Genomic DNA, 24,875 nt, shown 5'->3' on the forward strand with positions numbered 1-24,875 from the left:
TGATGTTGGAGTCATTATTACAACTCAGCATTTTATTATCGAGATGTCATGAAGTGGGAAGAATAATGGACTTGAAATTTTAAAAAAAACTAGATAGAATTCTTGGTTTTGCCACTAATTTATCTTGGCTATTATGGAACCCTTCCAAAGAAGCTGGATTAATGATCTTTAGGGTCCTTTTGGATTCTGAAGACATAATCAAAAAGGATCCCCAGGATAGGAGGAATGCTGACACCTTCTCTGAGAGAAAAGGTAACGGGTCAACAATCATAATGAGAAAGTTGAGGGTCTAAAGCTCTGACTCTCCAAACACCATCATGAATCATCCCACTGATCGAAAAAGATGTTCTCTTTGATCTTTTCTGGGGCAAATACCATCAGGTTCCCAACGTCTAAGGCTGCCAAGGCTGCCCTTGGACCTCCTCAGGTTGCCCCGATTCCTTTTCGGTATGTTCTGTGTTGCAGGAATGTACTAGTAATTGCCCTCAGTACTTTGTTTCCCAAAAAACAAGGCAGGTATTCTAAGACCACTTCAAGAACAGTATTTTCTTCAGGATAAATAGATGAGAATTAGGCTCAGTTCTTTCAGTGTCCTATCCTGAAGGCAAGTGATATGGATTGGATTTTGTCTCCACCCAAATTTCATGTTGAATTATAATCCCCAGTGTTGGAGGAGGGGCCTTGTGGGAGGTGACAGGTTCATGGGGGCGGATAGCCCCCTTGCTCAAGTTCCTGTGACAGTAAATTCTCACGAGACCCTATGAGACCTGGTTGTTTAAAAGTGTATAGCACCTCCCTCCTTCGCTCTCTTCCTCCTTTCCAGTCACGCAGGACCTGCTTGCTTCCCCTCCACCTTCCACCATGATTCTAAGTTTCTCTACTTATAGGGATCATTTAGGAAGAAATAAATAGCAACTGTAGTCTAAAAAATAGGTAAAGTTTCAAGGATCAAAGAAGCCTGAGGGGGAGGCTAATTCTTTGGATTTAGCTTTCTTTTATCTTAACTATATTATCTGTCAATGCCTCACCTTTAGTTACAGTAATCTGAAAGCAATAAAACTCAAAGCAGGCTAGATGTCACTCTGTTGTCTAAGATAGGAAAGATCATCTTTCCTGTGTTTCCTGAGGCCTCCCCGGCAATGCTTCCTGTAAAGCCAGTGGAACTGTGAGCCAATTAAACCTTTTTTCTTTATAAATTACCCAGTCTCTGGAAGTTATTTATAGCCATGTGAGAATGGACTAATACAGCGAGCAATCTAATCTCTTACCAGATGGACAGCTTTAACAAATCATGTACAGGGATTTTTGTGCAGGAAGAGACTATCATTGACCTCCTGATTCATGCTGTAAACCGTTCATGACTCTAGAAAGGGTGACCCTCGCCATGCACACATCTGAGGATACAACTAGTAAAGTAACTGACCCACATGTCTGGACCTCTGCAGGGAAAACTCCAGCAACCAGAGACCCCGGGCCTGCCTCCTACTCACCATGGGCATCCCGTTCTCCTTCTTGCGCCATATCCAGTCTGGGTGGGGGTAGCCAACTGACTTGCAATACATCGTGGCATCCTGCCCTTCATTCTTGTTCTCACTCCGTTTATGGCCAGTGATGTCAGGAGCGGCTGTGAGAAAGCGTTAGACGCAGTTACCATGGAAGCCTACTCCAAACAGGATACAAAGGCCCCACTTTCTGGCTCAAGAGCCCTGCTTGTAATGTAATCAGTCTTTATGCTTACTGTCATACTCAGCTTTGATGAAGAGCACTTCAGGTCAGAATAGGGTAAAGGGACCAATCCCATCCTCTACTCCCACCCACTAAAGATGCCCAGGCAGATACCAGGGTTACTAATACGTGAGGCTCTACTAATGTAGGTGATTCTCCAACCTACTGGAAAAGGTTGCAGGCCCAACTGCCCTCGATTAAGCCCACCTTTAAAGAAAAATGCAAACAAATGCTATTAACTCTTCTATTAGCCCAAGTTTTTTCTTAAAACACCTGCATGAACAACAATTACGCATCCTGTCAAATATCACACATTCCCTTAAGGAAATGAGATTCTGAGATAAAACAACTACAATCAAGTCCTATTACAAGGTATGTAAAAACAATGAATGCTTGGAGAAGCTACTCAATGAATAACAATGACCAAGGCTCTCCCAGGAAAGAGGGAATCCAGAAACTGGTCTTCGCAAGGAAGAAGAAAGGAATGAACAGGAAATTCAACCAGTCTCCCGAGAGATTTTTTTTTTTTATTGAATGATTGACTGAGATGGGGTCTTATTCTATCATCCAGGCTGGAGCATAGTGGCATGATCACTGCTCACTGTAGCCTCAAGCTCCTGGGCTTAAGTGATCTTCAGCTCCCGAGTAGCTAGAACTACAGGCACATGCCACCACACCTGGTTAATTTTTAAATTTCTTGTACAGACGAGGTCCTTACTGCATTGCCCAGGCTGGTCCTGCACTCCTGACCTCAGTGATCCTCTCAACTTGGCCTCCCACAGTGCTGGGATTACAGGTGTTTGCATCTGCACCTGGCCCCAAGACCTTTTATTAACAACTTAAGACTCTGCCTTGGACACCTGATTTGCAACAATTCTTAGACTGAACCCAATATAGAAGGACTTTCAAGACATACTAGAGGCTGTTGCTCTTCCTTATTTATAGGGATCACTTAGGAAGAAATAAACAGCAACTGTAGTCTAAAAATTAAGTAAGTTTCAAGGATCAAAGAAGCCTGAGATAAAAGCTAATTCTCTGGATTTAGCTTTCTTTTATCTTAACTGTATTACCCGCCAATGCTTCACCAGTTACAGTAATTTTTTTTTTTTTGGAGACAGAGTTTCGCTCTTGTCGCCCAGGAAGGAGTGCAATGGTGCGATCTCAGCTCACAGCAACCTCTGCCTCCCGGTTTCAAGTGATTCTTCCACCTCAGCCTCCTGAGCAGCTGGGATTACAGGCATGCGCCACCATGCCCGGCTAATTTTGTATTTTTAAGAGAGACAGGGTTTCATCATGTTGGTCCAGCTGGTCTCGAACTCCTGACCTCAGGTGATCTGCCCACCTCGGCCTCCCAAAGTGTTGGGATTACAGGCGTGAGCCACCATGCCCAGCTAATTTTGTTTTTTAGGAGAGATGGGGTTTCACCATGTTGGTCAGGCTGGTCTCGAACTCCTAATCTCAGATGATCTGCCCGCCTCAGCCTCCCAAAGTGTTGGGATTACAGGCGTGAGCCACCACGCCTGGCTGGGTTACAGTAATCTGACAGCAGTAAAACTCAAAGCAGGCTAGATGTCACTCTGTTATCTAAGATAGGAAAGAGAATCGATATGCCTTGGTCCCAATTCCAGTTTTGTTGGTTCTTTTGTTATTCTGGGCTTTGCTGCTATAGCCATTATCAAATGGCTACTTCAGTCAATAAATTCCAAGCACTCCAAGGAGCAGGCTCCATAGCCACATAGGGCCCAGCATGTCCAGATGGGGACAGAAGCAGAAGGGTTACCATGTGCTGCTCCAGCCAGCCATGCTTCATTCATCTGGCAAACACCTGCTGAGCACCCACTACACGCCAGATATGTCAGACTGGTTGGGTAAGGCTTTTGTGATGAAGTGAACTTTAGCATGGTCGTGAAGAAAATAAGGGAGTATATACAAGGTTCCTGACCTGTGGTAAGTAAAGAATGTCACCTTTTTTTTTTGAAATGGAGTCTTGCTGTGTTGTCCAGGCTGGAGTACAGTGGTGTGATCTTGGTTCACTGCAACCTTCACCTCCCGGGTTCAAGTGATTCTTCTGCCTTGGCCTCCCAAGTAGCTGGGATTATAGGCATCTGCCACCACACCTGGCTAATTTTTGTATTTTTAGTAGAGATGGGGTTTCACCATGTTGGCCAGGCTGGTCTCGAATTCCTGACCTCAGGTGATCCACCCACCTCAGCCTCCCAAAGTTCTGGGTTTACAGGCATGAGCCACCACGCCTGGCTAAGAATGTCACTTTCTGACAGGCCAGGAACTCCAAGTTATCTTGGGACCTCAAGAGGAGAGGAATTTGCCCAACTCATAAGTAATTGAAGGTACAAACTCGACTTTTTGAAAGTCTTATCTGAGATTCTTCACGGAACAGAGTTCTGACAAAGCCAATTTAAAACCCTAAGTGAAAAATAATTATTCTTGCTGCACTTTATGCAAATAATCAGGCCAAGTACAGTAAGACTAAAGTTTATTTTTTAAACAAATTAGTTCTATCATGATTTGTTTTTAATAAAAATGGGGACTAGAGAGAGAAAAATTATGCTTCAAAAGAAAAACTACAGTATACTGTTGTTAGCTGTTCTGGAGGTTTTTTCCTGCAGTTTAGATGAAATTCTAAATTCTTTGTGGGTTAGAAGTCCCCAGACTAATGCTTTCAAATCTTTGCTTTTAAAATTGGTAACTGTGCTCCTCATCCTAGGACTCATTATTTACCTTATAGTAGGCTGTTCACTTAAACACTGCAGTAAAACTACAGATGAGAGTAGTAATGTTTTTCCCACACAAGCCCTGGAATCCCAGCCAGGCCTGCATGAGTACACCTAGACAGTTACAAAGTGGTTCTGCTCTTCTCAGTTTGGGGTTCACTCCCATTCCCACTATGTCCCCTATCAGCAGGAAGAAGCCAGAGTGATCGAAGGCCTTTTCCCATCTTCAGAGCCTACACCTTAAGATTAAGGTATTTTAAAACCCCAAGGGAGGGACTGAAACCATCTTTGCAAAATTATGACTGAGACAGTGAAAGAGATCTAACTTAACTGACTCCATCTTACTTCTAATCTCCAAGCTGTGCTTGTTCGTTCCTGGGCGCAGGCTGAACTAACTTTGCGAGAAACTTATAGTTTAAACAAAGATAGTAACATCCCTTTCCCAAAATAGACCCCCTTCTTGCCTGGGGACTAGATTGTCTTTGTAGGACTAACATTAGCCACAAGATTAGAAATTATGGTTTAGGAGTCATGCAGCTGGAGGCTACAAGATTCTGACCCTCCCTGAACTGCTCCTAAGATCAGTGCTTCAGATATTTTGCAGACCCTGCACTTGATGGATCAGCTGGCCCCACCCAGATCAATAAACTGGCTCATCTGATCTTGTGACCCCCACCCAGGAACTGACTGAGCACAAGAAGACAGCTCCTGACTCCCTACGATTTCATCTCTAACCAATCAGCACTCCTGGCTCACTGGCTTCCCCCCATCCACCAAGTTTCCTTAGAAACTCTGCTCCCTGAAAGCTAGGGGAGACTGATTTAAATAGTAATAAAACTCTGGTCTCCCAGCAAAAAAGAAAAGAAGGGAGTAGGTCACACATATCTGTAGGAAGAACACTCTAGGTCGAGGGAAATGCAAAGGTCTTGAGGTAGGACTGTGCTTGTTATGTACAAGGAACAGCAAAGAGGATTTGATTGGAACATAGTAAGCAAGGAGAAGAGTGCAGGAGATAAAAGAAATCAGAGAGACTGGGGACCCAGATTAAGCAGGACTTTGTAGGCCACCATCATGACTTTGGCAGTTACACTAAGTTAGTCGGGAAGCCACTGGTGAATACTATGTGCAGGTATAACATGATGGGTGTGTTTTAACAGGCTCCCCGTGGCTACTATGTGAACAAGAACGGTAGAGACAGCAGTGGAAGCAAGACCAAGCAGGCGGCTATTAAAGTCACCCAGGCAAGGGAGAGGCTGGTTTCCACGGGAGCAGATATAGTGGAAATAACAAGAAATGGTGAGATTCCAGGTATATTTTGGAGGTTGAGTTAACCTATGTGCTAATGGATTGGATGTGGATTGTGAGAAGAAAAGGAGTCAAGGAGACACCAAGGTTTCCACCTGAGTAACTACGAGAATGTAGTTGACAGTTACTAAGATGAGGAAGATTTTGCAAAAGAATGAGTGGTTTTTGTTTGCTCAATCTTAGTTTGTTTTGTTAAAAGACAGAAATAGTGGTGGTAAAAACCAGAAGGTCAAGGTCTAGAAGAACATGGTAAGTTTAAGATACTTATTTAACATACGGCTAGGTGCGGTGGCTCACGTCTGTAATCCCAGCACTTTGGGAGGCCGAGGTAGGCGGATCACCTAAGGTCAGGAGTTCGAGACCAGCCTGGCCAACATGGTGAAACCCCGTCTCTACAAAAATACAAAAATTAGCTGGGCATGGTGGCAGGTGCTTGTAATCCCAGCTACTTGGGAGGCTGAGGCGAGAGAATCGCTTGAACGCGGGAGGTGGAGGTTGCAGTGAGCCAAGATCATGCCCTTGCATTCCAGCCTGGGTGACAGAGTAAGACTCTGTCTCAAAAAAAAAAAAAAAGATACTTATTTAACATCCACGCAAAAATATGAAGTAGGCAGTAAAATAGCAAGTCTGGAGCTCAGGGAAACGTTCTATGTTAGAGATATAAATTTCAGATATCAGCTTATATGTGGTACATTTTCCCATTTTCACTCTCCTTTGACCCAAAGAGGACACCCACTTTGAGTCAGTTATTGGCAATAGTACTAGGAATTCAGTACTATCAGCTTTTGCTTTGGGGACTCATTTCCAAGACTGTACATTAGAACCATCTAGAATGCTAAAAGTTGAGTTGGCAGCTGCACTGCCTCTGAAAAGTCACTATTCTGAAAGGACCCAGACTTAAAGGTCCAGACTGGGAAAGGGGCTCAAACAGTCTTCACTCCTGCCTTGGTGTGTGGGAGGAGAACACTACTTCCCCTCTTTATTTGACACTCTGGGAAAGGGTAGCTGCCATACTGGGGGACACTCAACCAACCAACGGAGAGGCCGGCACACTGAGGAACTGAGGGCACTACAGAGCCATGTGAGTGAGCTGTACACATGGAGTGGATCCTCCAAGCTCTGGTCAAGCTTTCAGATGACTGCAGCTCCAGCCAACAGCTTGACCGAAATCTCAGGAAAGGCCCCAAGCGAGAACACCCCACTAAGCTGCTCCCTAATTACTGACTCACAGAAACTGTGAGGTGATAAGTGCTTATCATTTTATGCCACTAAGTTTTGGGGTAATTTATTACACATATTTATAAGAATAGATACAAATATACCAATTGATGAAGCAGACATTACCCCACTTTTTAAAATGGGAAAACTCAAGTTTGGAAAAGTAACTTAATGTTTAAATGGTAAAGCTAAAATCCAAGTTCAGGGTTGTCTGAATCCAGAGACCATGCTTTTTGTACTTTAACATACTGAGGGGAGATAAACTAGAACAGAGTCTACAAAAATAAAAATATACAACATGCGAGGAGGGAGACCATTAGGACAAATATCGAATGCATGCAGGGCTTAAAATCTAGATGATGGGTTGATGGGTGCAGCAAACCACCATGGCACATGTATACCTATGTAACAAACCTGCACATTCTGCACATGTATCTCAGAACTTAAAGTAAAATTTTAAAATATATATATATTTATATATATATATTCATGTGTGTAGATACACACACACACACACACACACACATATGCATTACTGGTAACTGCAGAGCAAATAGCCCAAAAGTTATCTTTACTTGTAGATGTGCTAAAACACCTTAGACCCAAAGCAAAACTGATATACCTGTCAGATTTTATTCTGTATTAGTACAGCGTAAAGAGCAGAGCTTCAGACCTGAAAACATGGAAATCTGGACTCGATCTCAACTTTATTACTCACCAACTGAGTAACCCAGGGCAGATCACGTCAAATACTCTGAGTTTTAGTATTGTAAAATGAGAGTAATACTCACTGTTTCAGAGGTCTTGTGAGGATTAAATTACATCTCTGTACTAATCTAGAACATGGTTGGAATTCAGGGTCAAGCATTTAAACATCAGTCAGGGAAAGGAAAGGCTAAGGCTTGGACTCTGTCATTAGTTCTAAGAAATCAAAGATACTGATTACTATGTGCTCTCCCCATTTGCTGATACAAACAGGACTTTTTTTTATAGCTCTAAAAATAAGGTTTAATCAGGTCAGATACTGATAAATTATCTGATTAATGGCCCATTTTAGTGCCTCACCTTCTATGGGCTTGGCATTTAATAAGGGACTGCTTAACCAGGTTTTGTTGGTCTAAAAGCAGGTCTGAGCGTCTAACTAAACCTTCATATCCTGACGGAGACAGAGACAATACTCTGAGCTTCCCTTTACCCTCTTAGTGGGGCACAGACTAAGTGGCAAGAGCGAAGGGTAGGAGCAACAAAGTTAACAAAAAGACCCTTAGAAGAGGTCTCTGATCCACTCAGGAATTCATTCATTCTCTGGACTTGTTCATTACATATTCTAGTCACACTGGTTAATGGATATCCCTCCAGTATCCTAATAAATAGCAACACAGGGGTCCCAAAATAGTCTCAGTTACCCAACAGCACCTGACCCAATTTCATTATCTGGGCAGTCTGGGACTCTGGCTGAGGACAAATACATGTTCCTTCGTACCCTCTGCTACCCAACCTGGGGCACTAAGGGCAAAGGGTCAGCTTCTAGGCCAGGCTAGATGCTGTAGAAACTGTCAACTCAGGCCACAGAAGGATGTTTCAGATGATATTAAATAAAGTTAACAGAACAGACTTAAGAAAGCAATCAACAAATAAGACCTCTTTACAGACACTGCTTATTTGGTGCTCACTTTTTGTTTTGTTTTCTTTTGGTTTTTTTTTTTTTTTTTTTTTTTTGGAGACGGAGTTTCGCTCTGTCGCCCAGGCTGGAGCACAGTGGCACGATCTTGGCTCACGGCAACCTCTGCCTCCTGGGTTCAAGCAGTTCTTCTGCCTCAGCCTCCCGAGTAGCTGGAACTACAGGCACCCGCCACCACGCCTGGCTAATTTTTGTATTTTGTAGTAGAGACGGGGTTTCACCATCTTAGTCAGGATGGTCTGGTCCTGAACTCCTGACCTTGTGATCCGCCGGTCTCAGCCTCCCAAAGTGCTGGGATTACAGGCGTGAGCCACTGCGCCCGGCCTTGGTGCTCACTTTTTAAAGCATGTTCATAACCTAGCAATTCATTTTCAAAGAAAAGAAAATCTATCCTTAAAGGTGTTGTCAATGAGTAGGCTGTTTCCAAGTAAACACAGAGATTCTGCATTCACGGTCTATTTGCTTCCTTCATACAACCTTATCAAATCCCAAAAACACCTATCTTTGTGGTGGACAAAATGAACACCTGGCTTAAGGCAGTGGGAGAGTGAAGATTTACTGCTTGCCAAGAGCTATGCCCAAGAAGGAATATGAGACTGGTCAAGACGGAAGCAAGAAGGATGCAGGCTTTTGGCTCAACAAGCACTCTCCACCCACAGCAGATTCATCATTGGTTGTGAACACTACAGCAGTCTAGGACAGGTGCCTCCTTCTGCAGGTGAAACCACTGAGCAAGAGGTGTAGAAGTTTCCTCAAAGACAGTGATCCTCAACCCTGGCTGTACACCATAATCACCTGATGTGCCTTAATCTGATGCCCAAGCCACAGTTCATATGAATGAAATCAAAATTGAAGACCACTGTTCTATCACCTTTCCTGGCACCAGTACTGGAGGTCAGATACCCCCACCACAAGACAGGGAGATGAGTGGGTAGAGGTGAGGGAGTCATTCAGGTGACTTTTCCAAGCTGAGAAACTGACAAATTGAAATTTTCCAATAACACTAGGAAAATGGGCTTGGAAATCACTTCCTTCAATAACCAACCTCTCCCAGCCTACATCTTTCTCCTGTGCTGGATGCTTCCTGCCCTGAAACATCGGACTCCAAGTTCTTGTTTTGAGATTCGGACTGGCTTTCCTTGCTCTTCAAGCTTGCAGGCAGCCTACTGTGGGACCTTGTGACCATGTAAGTTAATACTTAATAAACCCCCATATATATATCTCTCCTGTAAGTTCTGTCCCTCTAGGAAACACTAATACACAACCTCTCCTCTCTGTCCACATAAGGGAACCCAGACCATCAGAGCCACACAGAACAAAGGAACCTTGAAGATGAGCTATCTCATTCTACTTCATCATGCACTTCAGGAAGCTTGAGACCCAGAGAAGGGAAGTGACTGGTCAGAGTCACACTGTGTTTAATGGCAGGACCACAATTAGAACACATTTCTCTTAACTCTTAGTCAAGGCCTTTTAAATGTTACATGCTCAACAGAGCACCATGGCTTGGTGCTTAGGAGCATAGGATCTAATGCTAGGGTGCCTGAGTGAGAACCCTGGCTCCACCAGTAAACTCTGTGACACTGGGCCAGTTATTCCCTCAAGCCTCAATTTTCTCACCTGGGAAGCGGAGATAATAATCACACTTATCCCACAGAGTTGTGGAGACTAAAGGAGAGAAAAGGAACAAATAATGCACCTAGCACAGTGCCTGACCCACAGTAAGCATGCAATAATGTTAGCTATTCTTATTCTTATTAAGGAAAGTCAGGGTGGCACCCTGAAGAGAGGAAAACAAAGTGCAGGTATGGTTTTTGGGCTGAAGTTAATGTTCAAAATGCCCTAGCAGCTTCGTATTATTATGCCTTCAAAGACTTCTCAAGTCATGGCAATTCTGAGACAGAAGCAGGTTGCTCTGACATCAGTTCTGACCTAAAGGATGTCACATCCTCCACGCATCCTCACTAGCTACCTTTCTTGACTGTCAGTGAAGAAAGGACGGTGGAGATGCTGTGCATGCTGAAAGTGCCGTGCGAATGTGGTCTGTGTATCACTGTTCTTCACAATGATCTTCATCCCCACCACACTTGCCTTGGCCAGTCTGGATTAATATGTCACTTGTAATGCACCATGACAAAGTAGGAAATAGGAAGGCAGGGCAAGGCCACTTATAGAAATCCTAACCTTTATTCTTAATAGTCAAATATAGAGAAAGCTAAGGAGTAGGGAGGAGAAAAACAAGATCAATCCTGGCTCTCACGGCAACCAAAAGACTGAAACTCATTTGAAATGTCCAATGAGGAGGGTGAGATGAACCTGGTAAGACAACAGGCTCAAGCCCCTTCTGGGCTGAGATGTGCTTCTCACAAGAGGCAGTGACATATTTGTTGCAGAGGATTGGGTGACCAACAAAATCCTTTTCCAAAAACAGTAATAAAATTCAAACTCCTTCTTTCCTGTACTAATCAAAATGGTTAAGGGATAAGGATAGTGCTTGGGAGTCATGAGAGCAAGTTTTTTCTTTTTACTTTGTAAATGATACCGGGATTTTCAATTTGCTTTTTTGTGAGCATTTTTTTTATTTTTAATTTTAGAAAAGGAAGGAAGGAGAAGAGGGAAGGAGTAAGGGGCAAAAGGTTGAAAAATTATAGGGATAGAAAATTTCAACATCTATTCATTCATGAATTCTTTGTAAGGTGTGCACTCTCTGGTATCACAGCCTCTGAAGAGTCACAAGCTGAGGATAGAGATGCCTCCTCAGCGTTAGCTGAGTGGACCCCCAGGAAGGCGGGGCTTTGGGCTCCACAAGGCCTCATCACTGCTGTCTTCCCTCTCCTAACCGGCCCAGGTCCATCTTCCTTCTCCACATCTGTGCAGATCACCTGCCGAATACCTGAGAAACGTAACCCTCGACAGTATCTTCCTGTTTATACTATGTCACATTGTGTCCTTTAAAAAAAAAAAAAAAAAGGAAGAGAATTTAAAAATCTGCTTCAGATACAAGGCCTCCCCCACTACATGTAGATAACTCCTATCCTCCAAATTTTCTTGACGGTGATCTACAGGCTTTGGTTAAAAAACATGACCATCTTGGCTCTGTTCCCAGGCCACCATCCCTCTCTCTGGTTCCTGCAGCCTTCTTTTCTTTTGTAGACCACAGATAACTCAAGGTTTGGTAATCTGACAGATAATGCCCAGTCCCTGGCTAGGCTAAATCACTTCCCACAGTGCTGAGCCCAAACAACACCCCAGAAATGTTCTGAAAGACAGGAAAAGGAAGATGGGAAAGAAATGGCTGACAGCAGAATAGATGTTGAAGAAATATATATGCATGGTCTGAATTATATGCCCTGATGTGCTGATTCAGTTAAAGCCACACAGGAAGATTCTCAGAGACTCCTGTCAGCCAAGAGGCCACTGATGTTCTCGGAACCTCTTTGTTCTCAAGTACAACCACCTCTTAATTCTCTATTACTCAGCAGATTTTTCAAATTGCTACAGCTATAAAAAGATAACTGTCTCTTATCGCCACCCCAGAGACACTAAGGGAATAAAATGTGAGTTTCTATTAAAATGTTTTGGGAACTAACATACAGACATGTACTACTCTAAATGCAAGGCAGTTTTTCTACCCCAACCACAATTGGAAGTGAGCTCAGAATATGATCCTAGGCCTACGGCAAACCTTTAAAAACAAATACTGAAAAAGCGAAGTGTTCAAAGTCTTTACCAGACTCAACTATCCATAACTTGGAAGAGAAGACATTAAACATTCAGCTCTTTTCTATCCAGGTGTTGGGGAGAGAAGACAGACTAGAATTCTTTTTTTTTTTTTTTTTTTTTTTGAGACGGAGTCTCGCTCTGTAGCCCAGGCTGGAGTGCAGTGGCCGGATCTCAGCTCACTGCAAGCTCCGCCTCCCGGGTTTACGCCATTCTCCTGCCTCAGCCTTCCCGAGTAGCTGGGACTACAGGCGCCCGCCACCGCGCCCGGCTAGTTTTTTGTATTTTTTAGTAGAGACGGGGTTTCACCATGTTAGCCAGGATGGTCTCGATCTCCTGACCTCGTGATCCGCCCGTCTCGGCCTCCCAAAGTGCTGGGATTACAGGCTTGAGCCACCGCGCCCGGCCAGACTAGAATTCTTTACAAATTTTCTTGAGAGAGAAACACACAGTATATCTATACAAAGTGGTCCAGAATATGGTTTAGGTTATTTATAAAACAGAATTCTCTCAAGGTCTACTTCTGTAAAACCAGGATACCACCACCTGCCTCACCTTCCTTATAGGGCTATTTGTACAGTGAGAATGCAACAGTACACAGTAAGCACCTTGAATATAACACGTAAGTTGTAACTTGCTCTGATAATACTCCTGGCCTACAGCGTCCTGTTCTCTGACCCTGGCAACTGCTGCTTCCTACCTGCTGAAGAGAATATGAAGAAAGATGCCTCTAGGGCCACTAAACCCCACTTTCTTAAGCAGCCAAACAGATGGAAAAACCATTTCGGTTTTCACTCTTGAAAGTGCTATTTAGAAATCATTAACTCAAAGTCACTAACAATTACAGTTAGTTAGGACTAATTATCTCAGGCTTGGGGAGCACAATGAACTAGACACCCCAATCTTTCCCTCCCTCACCCACCCTGCCTTTGCACTTGGACTTTGTGCCAAAGGCTCAGCCAGGAATGCAGCAGGGCCTCAAGTCTCACAGAGAAGTCTCCCTACACAATTCAGCTCACCTAGGCTGGGGAACGCCCTCACTGGCTTAGAGAAAATGTTTTCCCACATCCTTCATCCTCATGTGGCATTCTTCTAAAATGGGTAGAAACCATGATTTCTCCAAGGAAAGCCACTGAAAAAATGAAATGCCAAGTTCTCTGGCCCACTGTGACTGTAACTCCTTTAGGCATTCAGAATCAACCTGGCAGATGGAGGAGGCAGTGGCCATCCCTACATCAACTCACAAGTGAGGGCTGTGTCACCAAGATATTACTTTCATTTAATAACACCATATAATGGAAACCTTCAATGTGTCTAAGCCTTTCTTGAATCTGCAATTTTAATCTTACAAATATTTTAGGAAGACCTGAATACCTATTATATGGGCCCTTTCCTTCTCCTAAATTTGTCCTTCTAGCTTCCAGGGATAACGCTATGGATATAAAGAACAAGTCGGTGTCCTTACTAAGCAAAATGAGAAAGACTGAAAATACAAAACCTGACCTCAAACAGTAGCCCTGCCTCCTCATGATCATTTTGTGAGAGTAGAAAAAACACTGGATTGGGGGTCAAGACCTGTGTTCTAGACTAGCTCTGCCACAAACTCACTGTGTGACAGACAGCTAGAAGTTTCACTTTTCTGGGTCTCAGATGCTTCTTTGAAATAACATAGGAAAGGTGAAATTTATGATGTTGGGTAGCTCCAACTTTTATAGTTCTGTTTGCCCTTCTTGGAACTTTCTACTACTGCCTCCTCTTTCAAAGGTTTCTATTACAATTCTAATGAATTATCCACAAACAGCTGATGTCCACTCTGCACACTATACCCACTGTACCTTCCCCCTCAATCCTGCTGGCCCACAGAAGACCTATGTAATCATACTTGTAAGGCACTGACCTAAGAGCTTTACAAAGCCTTGGGCCATAGGAGCTGCCAACACTGAAACATTTTTGACATATAAAAACAGCAATTTTATGTAGTTCAATCTATTAACTTATTTAATCCTCCTAACAAACCCATGATGTAAGTACTGCTGATATCCTCATTTTAAAAATGAGGAAAAGGAAGCAAAGAGAAGTTAGTAAACCACCAAGGCCACACAGCTAGTAGATGATGGGGTCGGAATTTAAACCCAGGCAGCCAGGCTCCTGAGCCTGTGGCCTAACCATAACATTAAATTATGTCTTGACATGGAAAGAAGAGGAGCTTGAAGACTGGGACTCCAGACCAAGGTACTGTCTTGGAAGGAGAGTGAGAGGCTCACACCACAGCCTCTGCTGGGTTGTACCTTTCACTTCAATGGTGGCGTTTGCTTTAGGAGCGCTGACAAAGTGATATACGCAGTGGTATTCGCCTGAATCCTCAGCTCTCGGCTTATTGATCCTGCAGAGATGAGAAGAAAAACCAAGTGAGGAAACTGGGAATGGTCAAAATATATAACAGAAGGAGAATCAAAGGGGCAATCCGGGATCCTGCTCTCCAAACCCTCAATGCAACTCACCTCCTTCTAACTAAAAGCAAAAATCCCTCTCTATGCATCCTAAAACATTAATGTCTTGCTCTTTACAGGGTGCCAAGAATACAAACATGGAATGGCAACATGGTCCCTAACCTTAGGATGCTCTGGTCTATTGGGAGAAACAAAATGCAAAAGTAATCAAAATAGAAGGATGTCCAAAGTACTATAGTTTATATTCAGATATACAGTATAAAACCATCACAGCTGGGTGTGGTGGCTCACCCCTGTAATCCCAGCACTTTAGGAGGCTGAGACGGGTGATCAGGAGTTCAAGATTAGCCTGGCCAAGATGCTGAAACCCCGTCTCTACTAAGAATAAAAAAATTAGCCGGGCGTGGTGGCACACGCCTGTAATCCCAGCTACTTGGGAGGCTGAGGCAGGAGAATCACTTGAACCCGGGCAGCAGAGGTTGCAGTGAGCCAAGATCACTCCAATGCACTCCAGCCTGGGCGACAGAGCAAGACTCTATCTCAGAAAAACAAAAGCAAATGACAAAAATCACTAAAAACCTCTTGTTCACCTGGTGGTTCCAGTTAGATAAAGAAGAAGAGAAACAAACAAACAAAAAGCACAAGTTTTCTGAGCTTCTCCAAAGACCTTGTTTTGGTAGTTCTGTTCTTCCTACCTTGTCCTTTAGTAGCATGCCTTTCCACAAGTCTACTCGCTAACAGGACCCAAGCATAAAGAAAAAGAAAAAAATCTGCCATCAGAGCATCAGCCATAGACATGCAGCAAAAAGTCTTATGATAAACCCCAGGGCCCTACATGATCTGGCCCCTGTCTATATCCCTAGCTCCATCCCATGCCACTGTCTAGCTCTTCTGGTCTCTCTTCAGTTTTTCAAGCACCAAGCTTGTTCCCACCTCAAAACCTCCACACAAGGTGTTTCTTTACAGAGAATGCTCTTCTCGTCCCTTAGTCTACCTAACTCCATTTCCATCAGGTCTTGGCTTACATGTCAGTTTATTCCAGCCCCAATCTAAACGTCATCCCTTTCCACAACATTCTCTCTCATACTACTCTGTACTTCTTCACAGTACTTATCATGTGTGTGATTATATATTTATGTGATTACTTGATTAATGTCTGGCTTCCCAAGAGACCAAGTTCTATGTGGATAGGCACTGTTTATTCGGCATACTATCCCATACAGAGCACCTCGCCTGGTGCCTGGAATACGACAGGGGAATGAATAAATGAATGAATTACTGAGTGAACACAGAGTGAATATCTGTGCACAGATTCAGATCAAGTTAAGCAGAGTGACAGGAAGGACTGTAAGAAGACTGTATGGGTCGGGCGCGGGGGCTCACACCCGTAATCCCAGCACTTGGGGAGGCTGAGGTGGGTGGACTGCTTGAGCCCAGGAGTTTGAGATCAGCCTGGGAAACATGGCGAAACCCTGTCTCTATAAGAAATTAAAAAACTAGCTGGGCATGGTGGTGCACGTATAGTCCTAGCTACTCGGGAGGCTAAGAGGCAGGAGGATCGCTTGAACTTGGGAGGTCAAGGCTGCAGTGAGCCATGATCATGCCACTGTACTCCAGTCTGGGTGACAGAGTAAGACCCTGTTTCAAAAAAAAAAGAAAAAAAGAAAAAAAAAAAAGTAGTATATATGGCCAGAACAGCACTTCATCTCAATCACACAGGGTGATTCCAAACAAGCTTTCTTGCCCCTGAGGGCCAACTACACATCCACTCAGTACACTCTGGCCTACAAGCACATACACCAAACATGTGCAGAAAGGTCGGTGAGAAATTACAGATAAAAGAAAAACAGCAGCCTCCAGATCAGAGAATAAATGTTTATATAGGGCTGAGCTCTGGCTCTTTTGCTTAGGGGTTAAAATATGATACTTGTGACGGTCAAATCTCTACTGCACTATTTAATGTCTAAGAAAAACTCCTAAACTCAACCACTCACTGGCCTAATGCATTTATCCATCTTATATTGCTCATTCCAAAAAGGAAACACAGGTTAAGAGACTATGGACAAGGAGAGACATAGCCTATCCCCAGGACTGTCTCAAGATATCCACATGGCAGCACAATATTCTGGGAGAAGCAGTCAAGGTGTCTTCTCAATGTGACACCATGCCTCTTCTATCAGTATGCTCCCAATTGGAAAACAGACAAGTCAGCTGCTCTTATCAAACAAGTGTTCCAGAGTTTGAGGAAGGAGCAGCAGCTCTTTCTTCAGGGCTTAAACTGAAGTTCTTTGGGTCTAAGCTCTGAAGAAAAAGCTGCTGCTTCTTCCTCAAACTCAGTCCTGAACTTAAGACTGAAGTTCTTAGACTTCTAAGTTCTTTGAGAAATATTGGGAAGATAACTCCCACACTTGAGTCCATGCCTATAGGCTCAGAATCTCCCCACACCATTCTCTTGGACTAGCTATTAGCAAGAAATTAAAGCAAAGGGATACCATCCCCTACAGGCTGGGCAGAAGCAGGGTTCTGAAATCGGCTCTTCAGGCTGACTTATTAAGTAGCCCAAGGAACTCATCAGTTGTTACTCCACAAAATGTAGAATCCCTGAAAAACTCTAGAGATACACAACACCCTTGGAGAGCTTCAAATAAGTTGAGGGGGAAAAAAAAGAGAGAAGAAGCATTTTATAAAGTCAGGTTGAAACTTCATGAAGTTAAAGCTCAACACTTTGCAGGCAATAGTACAAGACCGAAGAGAAACATGATTGGATGTCTGCTATCTTAAAGGTGGTATTATAAAAAACAAGTCTGAGGCTGGATGCAGTGGCTCACGCCTGTAAATCCAGCACTTTGGGAGGCGAAGGTGGGAAGACTGCTTGCACTCAGGAGTTCAAGACCAGCCTGGGCAACACGGTGAACCCCAGTCTCTACAAAAAATACAAAAAAAAATTACCCGGGTGTGGTGGTGTGCACCTGTGGTCCCAGCTACTGGGGAGGATGGCTTGAGCCCGGGAGGCAGAGGTTGCAGTGAGCTGAGACCGCACTACTGCACTCCAGGCTGGGAGGCAGAGCCAGACCCTGTCTCAATAAAATAACAACAAAAAATCAAGTCTGTAAAACTAATGGACAGAACAAGAAAAAAATGCTTTCATTCCACCTAACAACTTTATTTGATTAATCCTTTCCAAACTATGAGGAAAATCGCTGAGGCTAAATTTCTAATTTTTTTTATCACAAGAAACTACAGTGGAGATAGGTTAACTACTTTGCCACTAAGCGAACGGCATAGCAGATAAAATAAAAGCAATTCTAGAAAAATTTCTAGAAAATCAGAAGACCTGGAACCTAGCCTTGGTTCTAGAACTTACTAAATACAGTATTTGGCCTTAAAGCAGCCAAGAGTCACTCCTTCCTTGCTTGGGAAAAAAGGAGGAGCCACAGATTCATTTGGATCAACTAAATAAGGGGTGTGAAAAGGTCTCAATGCTGTAATATCCTGCAGAATGCCCTTGCCATCACGGGTACGTGGGCTTTCCTGGTCTCACTTCAGTGCTCTCTTTCTTTGCACTGTATTAACCTTCTAAGCAGGATTAGCTGATTCTTTTCCAGACAGTTTTCAACCAGGAACAAACTATTCTGAAACGTGGGGTGCCATGTGTGCTAGATATTCCAAAAAGCACCAAATATTTGGGTGCTGGGTAACTCTAGCCAGCAAATATCTTTCTTTCTTCAAAGGGTATTTCCAGGCTACCATCCTCACTCCAGATCATTCAAGAGCCCTGCATCCGCTGGTCCTTACCAGGTTACAGTGATGTTACATACTCCTAAAAGGGAATTCACCAGGAAATCTACCCAGTGGAAAGATGGCTTAGGGAGATGTCTTGCTCTACAGTCACAAAGCAGACTTCAATCTGTTTCTTCAAACCTAACTTCGATCTGACTAGATTAGGCAAAGAGACTACATTCTAAGTGTGACTCTCCTATTGACTAGCATTGTTACCCTGAACAAATCACTACTTCATGGCCTCAGTTTCTCTATGATTATAGTGAGGGGATAATCTATGGTTCTCAAATCTGGCTGCTCATTAGAATCCTTTGGGAATCTTTTCTAGACTACTGGGCCTTACCTGAGATATACTGGATTGGACTCTCCAAGGGAGAGCCAAATATATCTCATGTCCCTCCTGCATGGCACAACTATGGATTATGAATGTCAAGTAAGCTCAGCCACACTCCCTCCCACCTTCCCAGAAGCTGCCCACCCTTCTCACCTGTACTCCATGTTGCTGGCATTCTTACGAGTGGCACTCAGTTCCACCCCATTCTTTGTCCAGTAGCTGTATGTAAGGGTGTGAGAGCTGGAGGTGAGGTTACACTGCAGGGTGACAGGGAGAACAGGGCTGTCTCGAATAATGACCTCTTCACTGGTGACAATCCTTGGCTCTGTAATAAGAGTGCACAATGATAGGGGGCAATAGCCTTCCATCCTCTGTAGCCCTGGCCTGAGAATTGGACGGGGTAGGAGGGGGAAACTAGAAAAAGAGGGAGGGCAGACAGGACCACATGAGGAATTTCACTTTACCACTTTGGAGGAAGTCAAGAAAGGAAAAACAATGATTATAAGCAAATGACCACTAGCGCAGACAACAGCCTGAAGACCAGTTGGCCTAGACGTGAAAGAATGGGAGTATTATGGGTGTTTGTACTGGTAACAATCCACTTACGCTTTTGAATACCACCTTTTTAAAAGAACCACCAAACAATTCGGATTCAATTAGAAAACCAGGCTCCACCTTCCGTTCTGAAGACAAAGGCCATATCATTTATATACCTATTATAATATACTCCCTATTGTGTCACTGGGCCTTGGAACAGTAATAATTAGATAATACAAGTATAACTTTCCCCACATTTAAATATTAAACCTATGGCAAACCAGCCATGGCCATTATTTATGCAGAAAAAAGACACTGTGGATTCTAAAAGCATACTTCCTACTGGAATTCACTTGCATTTTCCAAATTTTGTGGAGGCAAAATTCTTGAAAAAGCATCATCAGTTCTTCCTCTCCAGCCATACTTATTCCCAAAACAAGTTTTTTGTTTTTTTGTTTTTGTTTTCCAGAATTGCACTTTAAAACACATTCCATTCTGAGAAAATATAACTAGAGTGCAATATTGTGTTGGTATTATGGGCTCCTAGAATTTTAGAAAGGCCCTTAGAGTTCATTGAATCCCACTCTTAAATTTTAAGAGCTGGAAAAGTGAAATGATTTGTGCAAGGCCATAAGTATCACTAATGGCAAAGCTGGGCCTAGACGACATATCTGACTGAATTCTCTATCCCTGCCCCCCAGCCCCAAGACCACCCCCGCCACCTTTTGTCCTAGGACATACTTCACCTCTGGTTCTATTCTGTGCTTAGATAACCAGGGATCACTAGCGTATCTACAAAAATAACCTACTTGAGTCAAATATTATAATACATTGAACAGAAATGCTTAAAATCACTCTATATTATTCCTGGAAGTTTCATCTTTAAAGCACTTTGAAATCCATCACTGTATTGAAGTCATTTCTAGGGTTGTTGTCTTTTGTTAATGTGCTTTGTCTTTATTATTTCCCCAGGCTTAGTTTTCTCTACTTTTGGTCAAACATCTCCAGGTTAAGTCTACACTAACCATCTTTTCCCAACCACAATAAGAGGTATTTGCTATTTGTTTTCCAATTCTCTCTCAGAAACCCTTGACTGACTTCCCATTTCCCTGTGTCTAGCCACTTCCTGTCTACAGCTCTGCAGCAGCTCCCCTCACCATTTTATACAGTATTGTGCTGAGCCTTAACTTGAGGAAAGAACTCTCTCCCTCCATGGGAACTAAGTTGCTTGCTATTCAGGGAGGGGGAAAGCATGGGGAAGTCGTGGGATACCTGGAAAATGTAATGTCTTAAGGACCTCCTAACGATGTAACATTTCTGATTTGTAGAGTTAATGTCTTTGAAGAAACTTGTAATAAAGCAAAACCTTAAGTTTGCTCAATTAACAAATTAGTTCTATTTTCCAACTCTGGCAAAAGGATAATGGTTATCTTCCATTCAGCACTGGTCCTTATCAGTAACATCAAACAGGGTCTCTATGTACAGATAATGGAGGCATAGCAGCCACTAAGACAGAAGCAGATGCATGTAAACACGTTAGCGCAGTGGTGTCCCATGGTTTCCAAGACACACTGGACAGAAGCCAAATCCCTGGGCCTTAAGAAGTCGAGCAGAAACGGCTGCAAACCCTGCAATGGAAGGCGCGCACACACACCATCAGCAGAAAGCATCACAATTCCAAGAAAAATCAAAACCAAGCAAAAACAAAAGAGAAAAAGATAGAACCAGTACTCCACAGAAGAGAAATTAAAAAAATATAAAGGCAACATTAAAACCCAAACACACTTTTAGGTTTTTACTGAATTTTAATTATCCAATTTCATTTTCTGTCCCACTTGGGACTCTCCTTCTGGCTATTCCTCTCAGATAGCACTGAGAAAGGGTAAACTCTGAGAATGAGGCCAAGAGCTTCCAGATGTTTAAATACAAGGAGGCCAAAGTAAATGCTACTCTTACCTGTGGCGATGCAAATGACCACTGCAGCTCAGGGAGATTAAGAAGTTGATGAAAGCAACCTGGTAGACTTTCTGTCAAGAATTCTTGGAAGGCAAAGGAAAGCACTTTTTCCCTTAAGTGTTAAAGATCCAGGAGAGAGTCAGCTGGGAGCAAGTGGATAATTTAAATAGGTTTAAATATGATTCTGCACCATAGGAGGGTTGTGGGGTAGGGTAACCTGCCTCCTGTGATTGCTGTATATGAAAAACAGTGCTACACCAAGTTCTTTGGCCATGGTGCCTCATCTGCATTCTGCACCAGGATGAAGGTGGGGCTTTTATTTTTGTGGCCAAGCGCTGCCCAGTCAAAGTCCAAGAGAGATGAACATTTAGGAGAAGCTCAAATGTGTTTACCTGTCACTGATGTCTATTTAAAAGCAGTGGATAGGAGACCCTTACCCTATATGGCCAGAGAGATACCTAAAAACTGGGCACACTTCTCTTCCTGCCTTACATACTCAACGAGCTCTGGGGAAAGTACTACCAGGAGGTCATTCTTAGATAGAACACTTGACCTTCCCATAGAGGCAATGTCTTTTGGGATGCTGAGATCATAAAACAATCCAATTAGAGTTGGATCCAGGGTGTTTGGAAAAAAAAAAAAAAGCAGCAGCAGCAGCAGCAGCAGCAGCAGCAAACTCCCGGCTCTCCAAAACAGCTAACTAGGGTTAACTGACTGATGGGGAAGTCTGAAGAGAGTCTAGCCAGGATTTGGTTCAACCACATGCAGACAATTCTAAGTGAACTGGGGGAATCCTATGTATTCTCGGGATTGGCAGGTTGGTATCCCAAAGCCACATCTTTTTCTAGCTCCTTGGCATGGTCATTCTAGCTATGAGTCAGGCTCTTGGAAGTACAAGTGCAAATGCCCAGCCCAGTCCATATCTATAAACTTCCACAGACCTTTGTGGCCATGTAGGTAATTCTGCTTTTATAAGGAAAGGAGCAAGGGGGGCAGGAGAAGGAGGCGTGCAGGGGGAAAATATTGTTTTAAAAAAAAAAAAAATCACTGGGTTAATGTTCCCCATTTTCACACAGACAAAGTTTTCTTTTCCTCTTTCCAGAAGCAGGTTCTCTGATTCAACAGTGCCAACTGCAGCAGCCTCTCCTACCACTGCCCTACAAAGGACTCTTTTTTTACCCATAGGGATCTTCAAGTGGCTACAAAGAACAGACACTAATTTGCTGTTTTCCATATAAGTATATAGACTCAAGGCCCATGTCTTACTACTTTATGTATTACCAAATTCCTCATCAAAGCAAGATTTTACTAGTCTTACTTTCTCTAGATCAATCAGCTCTTTAAGCTAGAACTGGCTATAGATCTCTCATTGTGTCCTCAAAGAAAAGGTGAAAACCCCAGAGGATCTTTCCAAAAGTGAATGTCCCCTCAATTATAACCAGGTTTGATGTGGGGCCAGAACTCTTCTTGGCCAGGAACATTGGTTCTGTGGTGGCTTCTCCCTCCCTCTGCTTTCCAACATAAGGTAGCAAGTCACTTTTGAGAAAGAGAGAGAAGTGGCCACAAAAGTCCCGGTGTCATACGTCTCACACATACCTGCTACAAGGGGAGGATTCTGAGCCAGCTGGTCAGCTCACCCCATCACGTCGAGAAACCAGGTTGGAAGTTAGTTTCCTCTTTTTTCAAGACACAAAGAAAGGGCCAGTGTGAGTGGTCCCCACACTATGTCTGGAGTTCCCATCCTCTGGGATAAGGCACACTGTGCCAATAGCTACTCATCAGAGTCAAACCATGAACAGGAATCAACTGCAACTCTGACTTCCAGACAGTGTGATAGGTTAAAAAAATAATAATTTGCAGCTTAGTGTGACCTGACTCCTAATAGCAAAACATATGAAGGAAGTTCCAGGCTGTTGCTTTTAAAGAGGAGACTAATTAGCAGGCCCAGTGAGGAGTACACTGCTGCAGTAGAGGGCTGTTATCAGAGAAGCAATGCCACGGTTTTAGAAAAGAAAAGGAGCTGGAACTATGAAAATATCCAAGCTTACATGCCACCCAACAACCAAAACACACCACCACACTGTACCCATGGCAACATTCCCATCACAAGATGACACCAAGTCACAGTAAGGGAAGAGGCTGGGCAGACACAAACTTAAAACCATAGAGGTGAAGGCAGCTACTTAGAGAGCTTCAAACAGAAGAACAGAAGAAATAAAAAGTAGTTAGACTGGGGAAAGAAACAAAAATAGAAAGGCACCAGAGAAGAAATCAGCAAAAGTATAGCAGGAAACCTACTACAAAATCAAAGGGGAGGGAAAGAAACCATTTCAACACTACCCTCCTTGGACCGCCTGGTTTTGAGAGTTTTAATTTTTTTTAAGCTTCCCAGTTCTCCCCCCAGCAACTCTCCCCAACACAGATGATTTTGGACAGTCACGGATTTCCTCAAGTTCTTTGTTCCTGAGAAGAAAGACACAGAGAAGGGTTGGGGAATAAGGGAGGCAGAAAGGACGGCAAAGAAAAGAAGAAAAAAAGTTGCCACAGATGTTTTCATACACTACAACCAGAAGGGTCATGGGTTTGGAAAAAAAAACGAAGACAAGGGGTGGGGTGAGTGATCATACTGGGGAAGAGGGAAAGGATGCAGAAGGGAAGGGTCATCGGGCCACCTCTAATGACTACAGTACTACTACTGTAGGGTGCTGGACTCACTCTGAAGGACGCTTATGGTGGCCTGGGCTCGAATCCATGTTATGGAAGGGTTTTGCCTCAAGTCATTCCTCTTGGGGTCGTTGCTGGCCCTGCACTCGTAAGTCCCAGAGTCCTCCAAGGTGAGCCGGGTTATTCTCAGCACACTCACGCCGTTTGACCCGTAGGCGGTGTTTACGGTGACACGGCGCTTCCGAGCACCGTCCCACAGCTGTCTGAAAGACTCTGCCCGGTTGACTTCTGCGTACCACCACTGGATCTCTGGCGTGGGGCTCCCGACCACGTCACAGTACAGCTCAAAGGCGTCCCCCGTGAGCTTAGTTTCTGACATGGGCGACTTGACAAACCCAGCTAGAGGGAGGGGGAGCAGGAATGCAGTGACAGGCCAATCAGAAAAAAAAAAGAATCAACAGGTGTTAATAGTAATTTAAAGAAAAGAAAAGAAAAAAGCAAATGAGTTGCAAAGAACAAAAAAGGATTCATTTTTAAACTATAAAGAGACAGTACAGCAATTCATACAAGCTTTTAGAAGAAGAACCACACCCTGGGAAGCTTATGAAGCAAAGGCAGGCTAATTACAAGCTGGGGCAGCCCAGGTGCTGGCCAGGCAGAAGCAAGCCCACTGGAAAGCATTTTAGCAATGGGCCCAGCTGGTAGGAATGAGAAAGCCTCAGGTCTTGGGAAGAGCCTCTTTCCTTAAAACACAAACCATTTATTACCTTTTC

The 24,875-nt window shown here is 43.6% G+C and overlaps 1 protein-coding gene across 4 annotated transcripts in view; it reads right to left on the reverse strand.

Annotated features, from left to right (window-relative positions):
- Positions 1–24,875, reverse strand: part of NPTN (neuroplastin) — a 72,857-nt gene that overhangs the window by 12,325 nt on the left and 35,657 nt on the right. For 2 of the 4 annotated variants that reach the window (XM_025389934.1, XM_025389933.1), the window contains exons 2-5: positions 24,154–24,501; positions 19,099–19,270; positions 14,670–14,764; positions 1,491–1,624 (exon numbers count right to left, since the gene is read on the reverse strand). In XM_025389934.1, coding sequence (XP_025245719.1) covers positions 1,491–1,624; positions 14,670–14,764; positions 19,099–19,270; positions 24,154–24,501 — 749 coding nt within the window. The remainder of the gene's footprint in view (positions 1–1,490; positions 1,625–14,669; positions 14,765–19,098; positions 19,271–24,153; positions 24,502–24,875) is intronic. The other 2 variants (XM_025389936.1, XM_025389935.1) reach the window with 1 other exon arrangement.

The sequence above is a fragment of the Theropithecus gelada genome, chromosome 7a, assembly GCF_003255815.1.
Source record: "Theropithecus gelada isolate Dixy chromosome 7a, Tgel_1.0, whole genome shotgun sequence".
Lineage (NCBI taxonomy): Eukaryota > Metazoa > Chordata > Mammalia > Primates > Cercopithecidae > Theropithecus > Theropithecus gelada.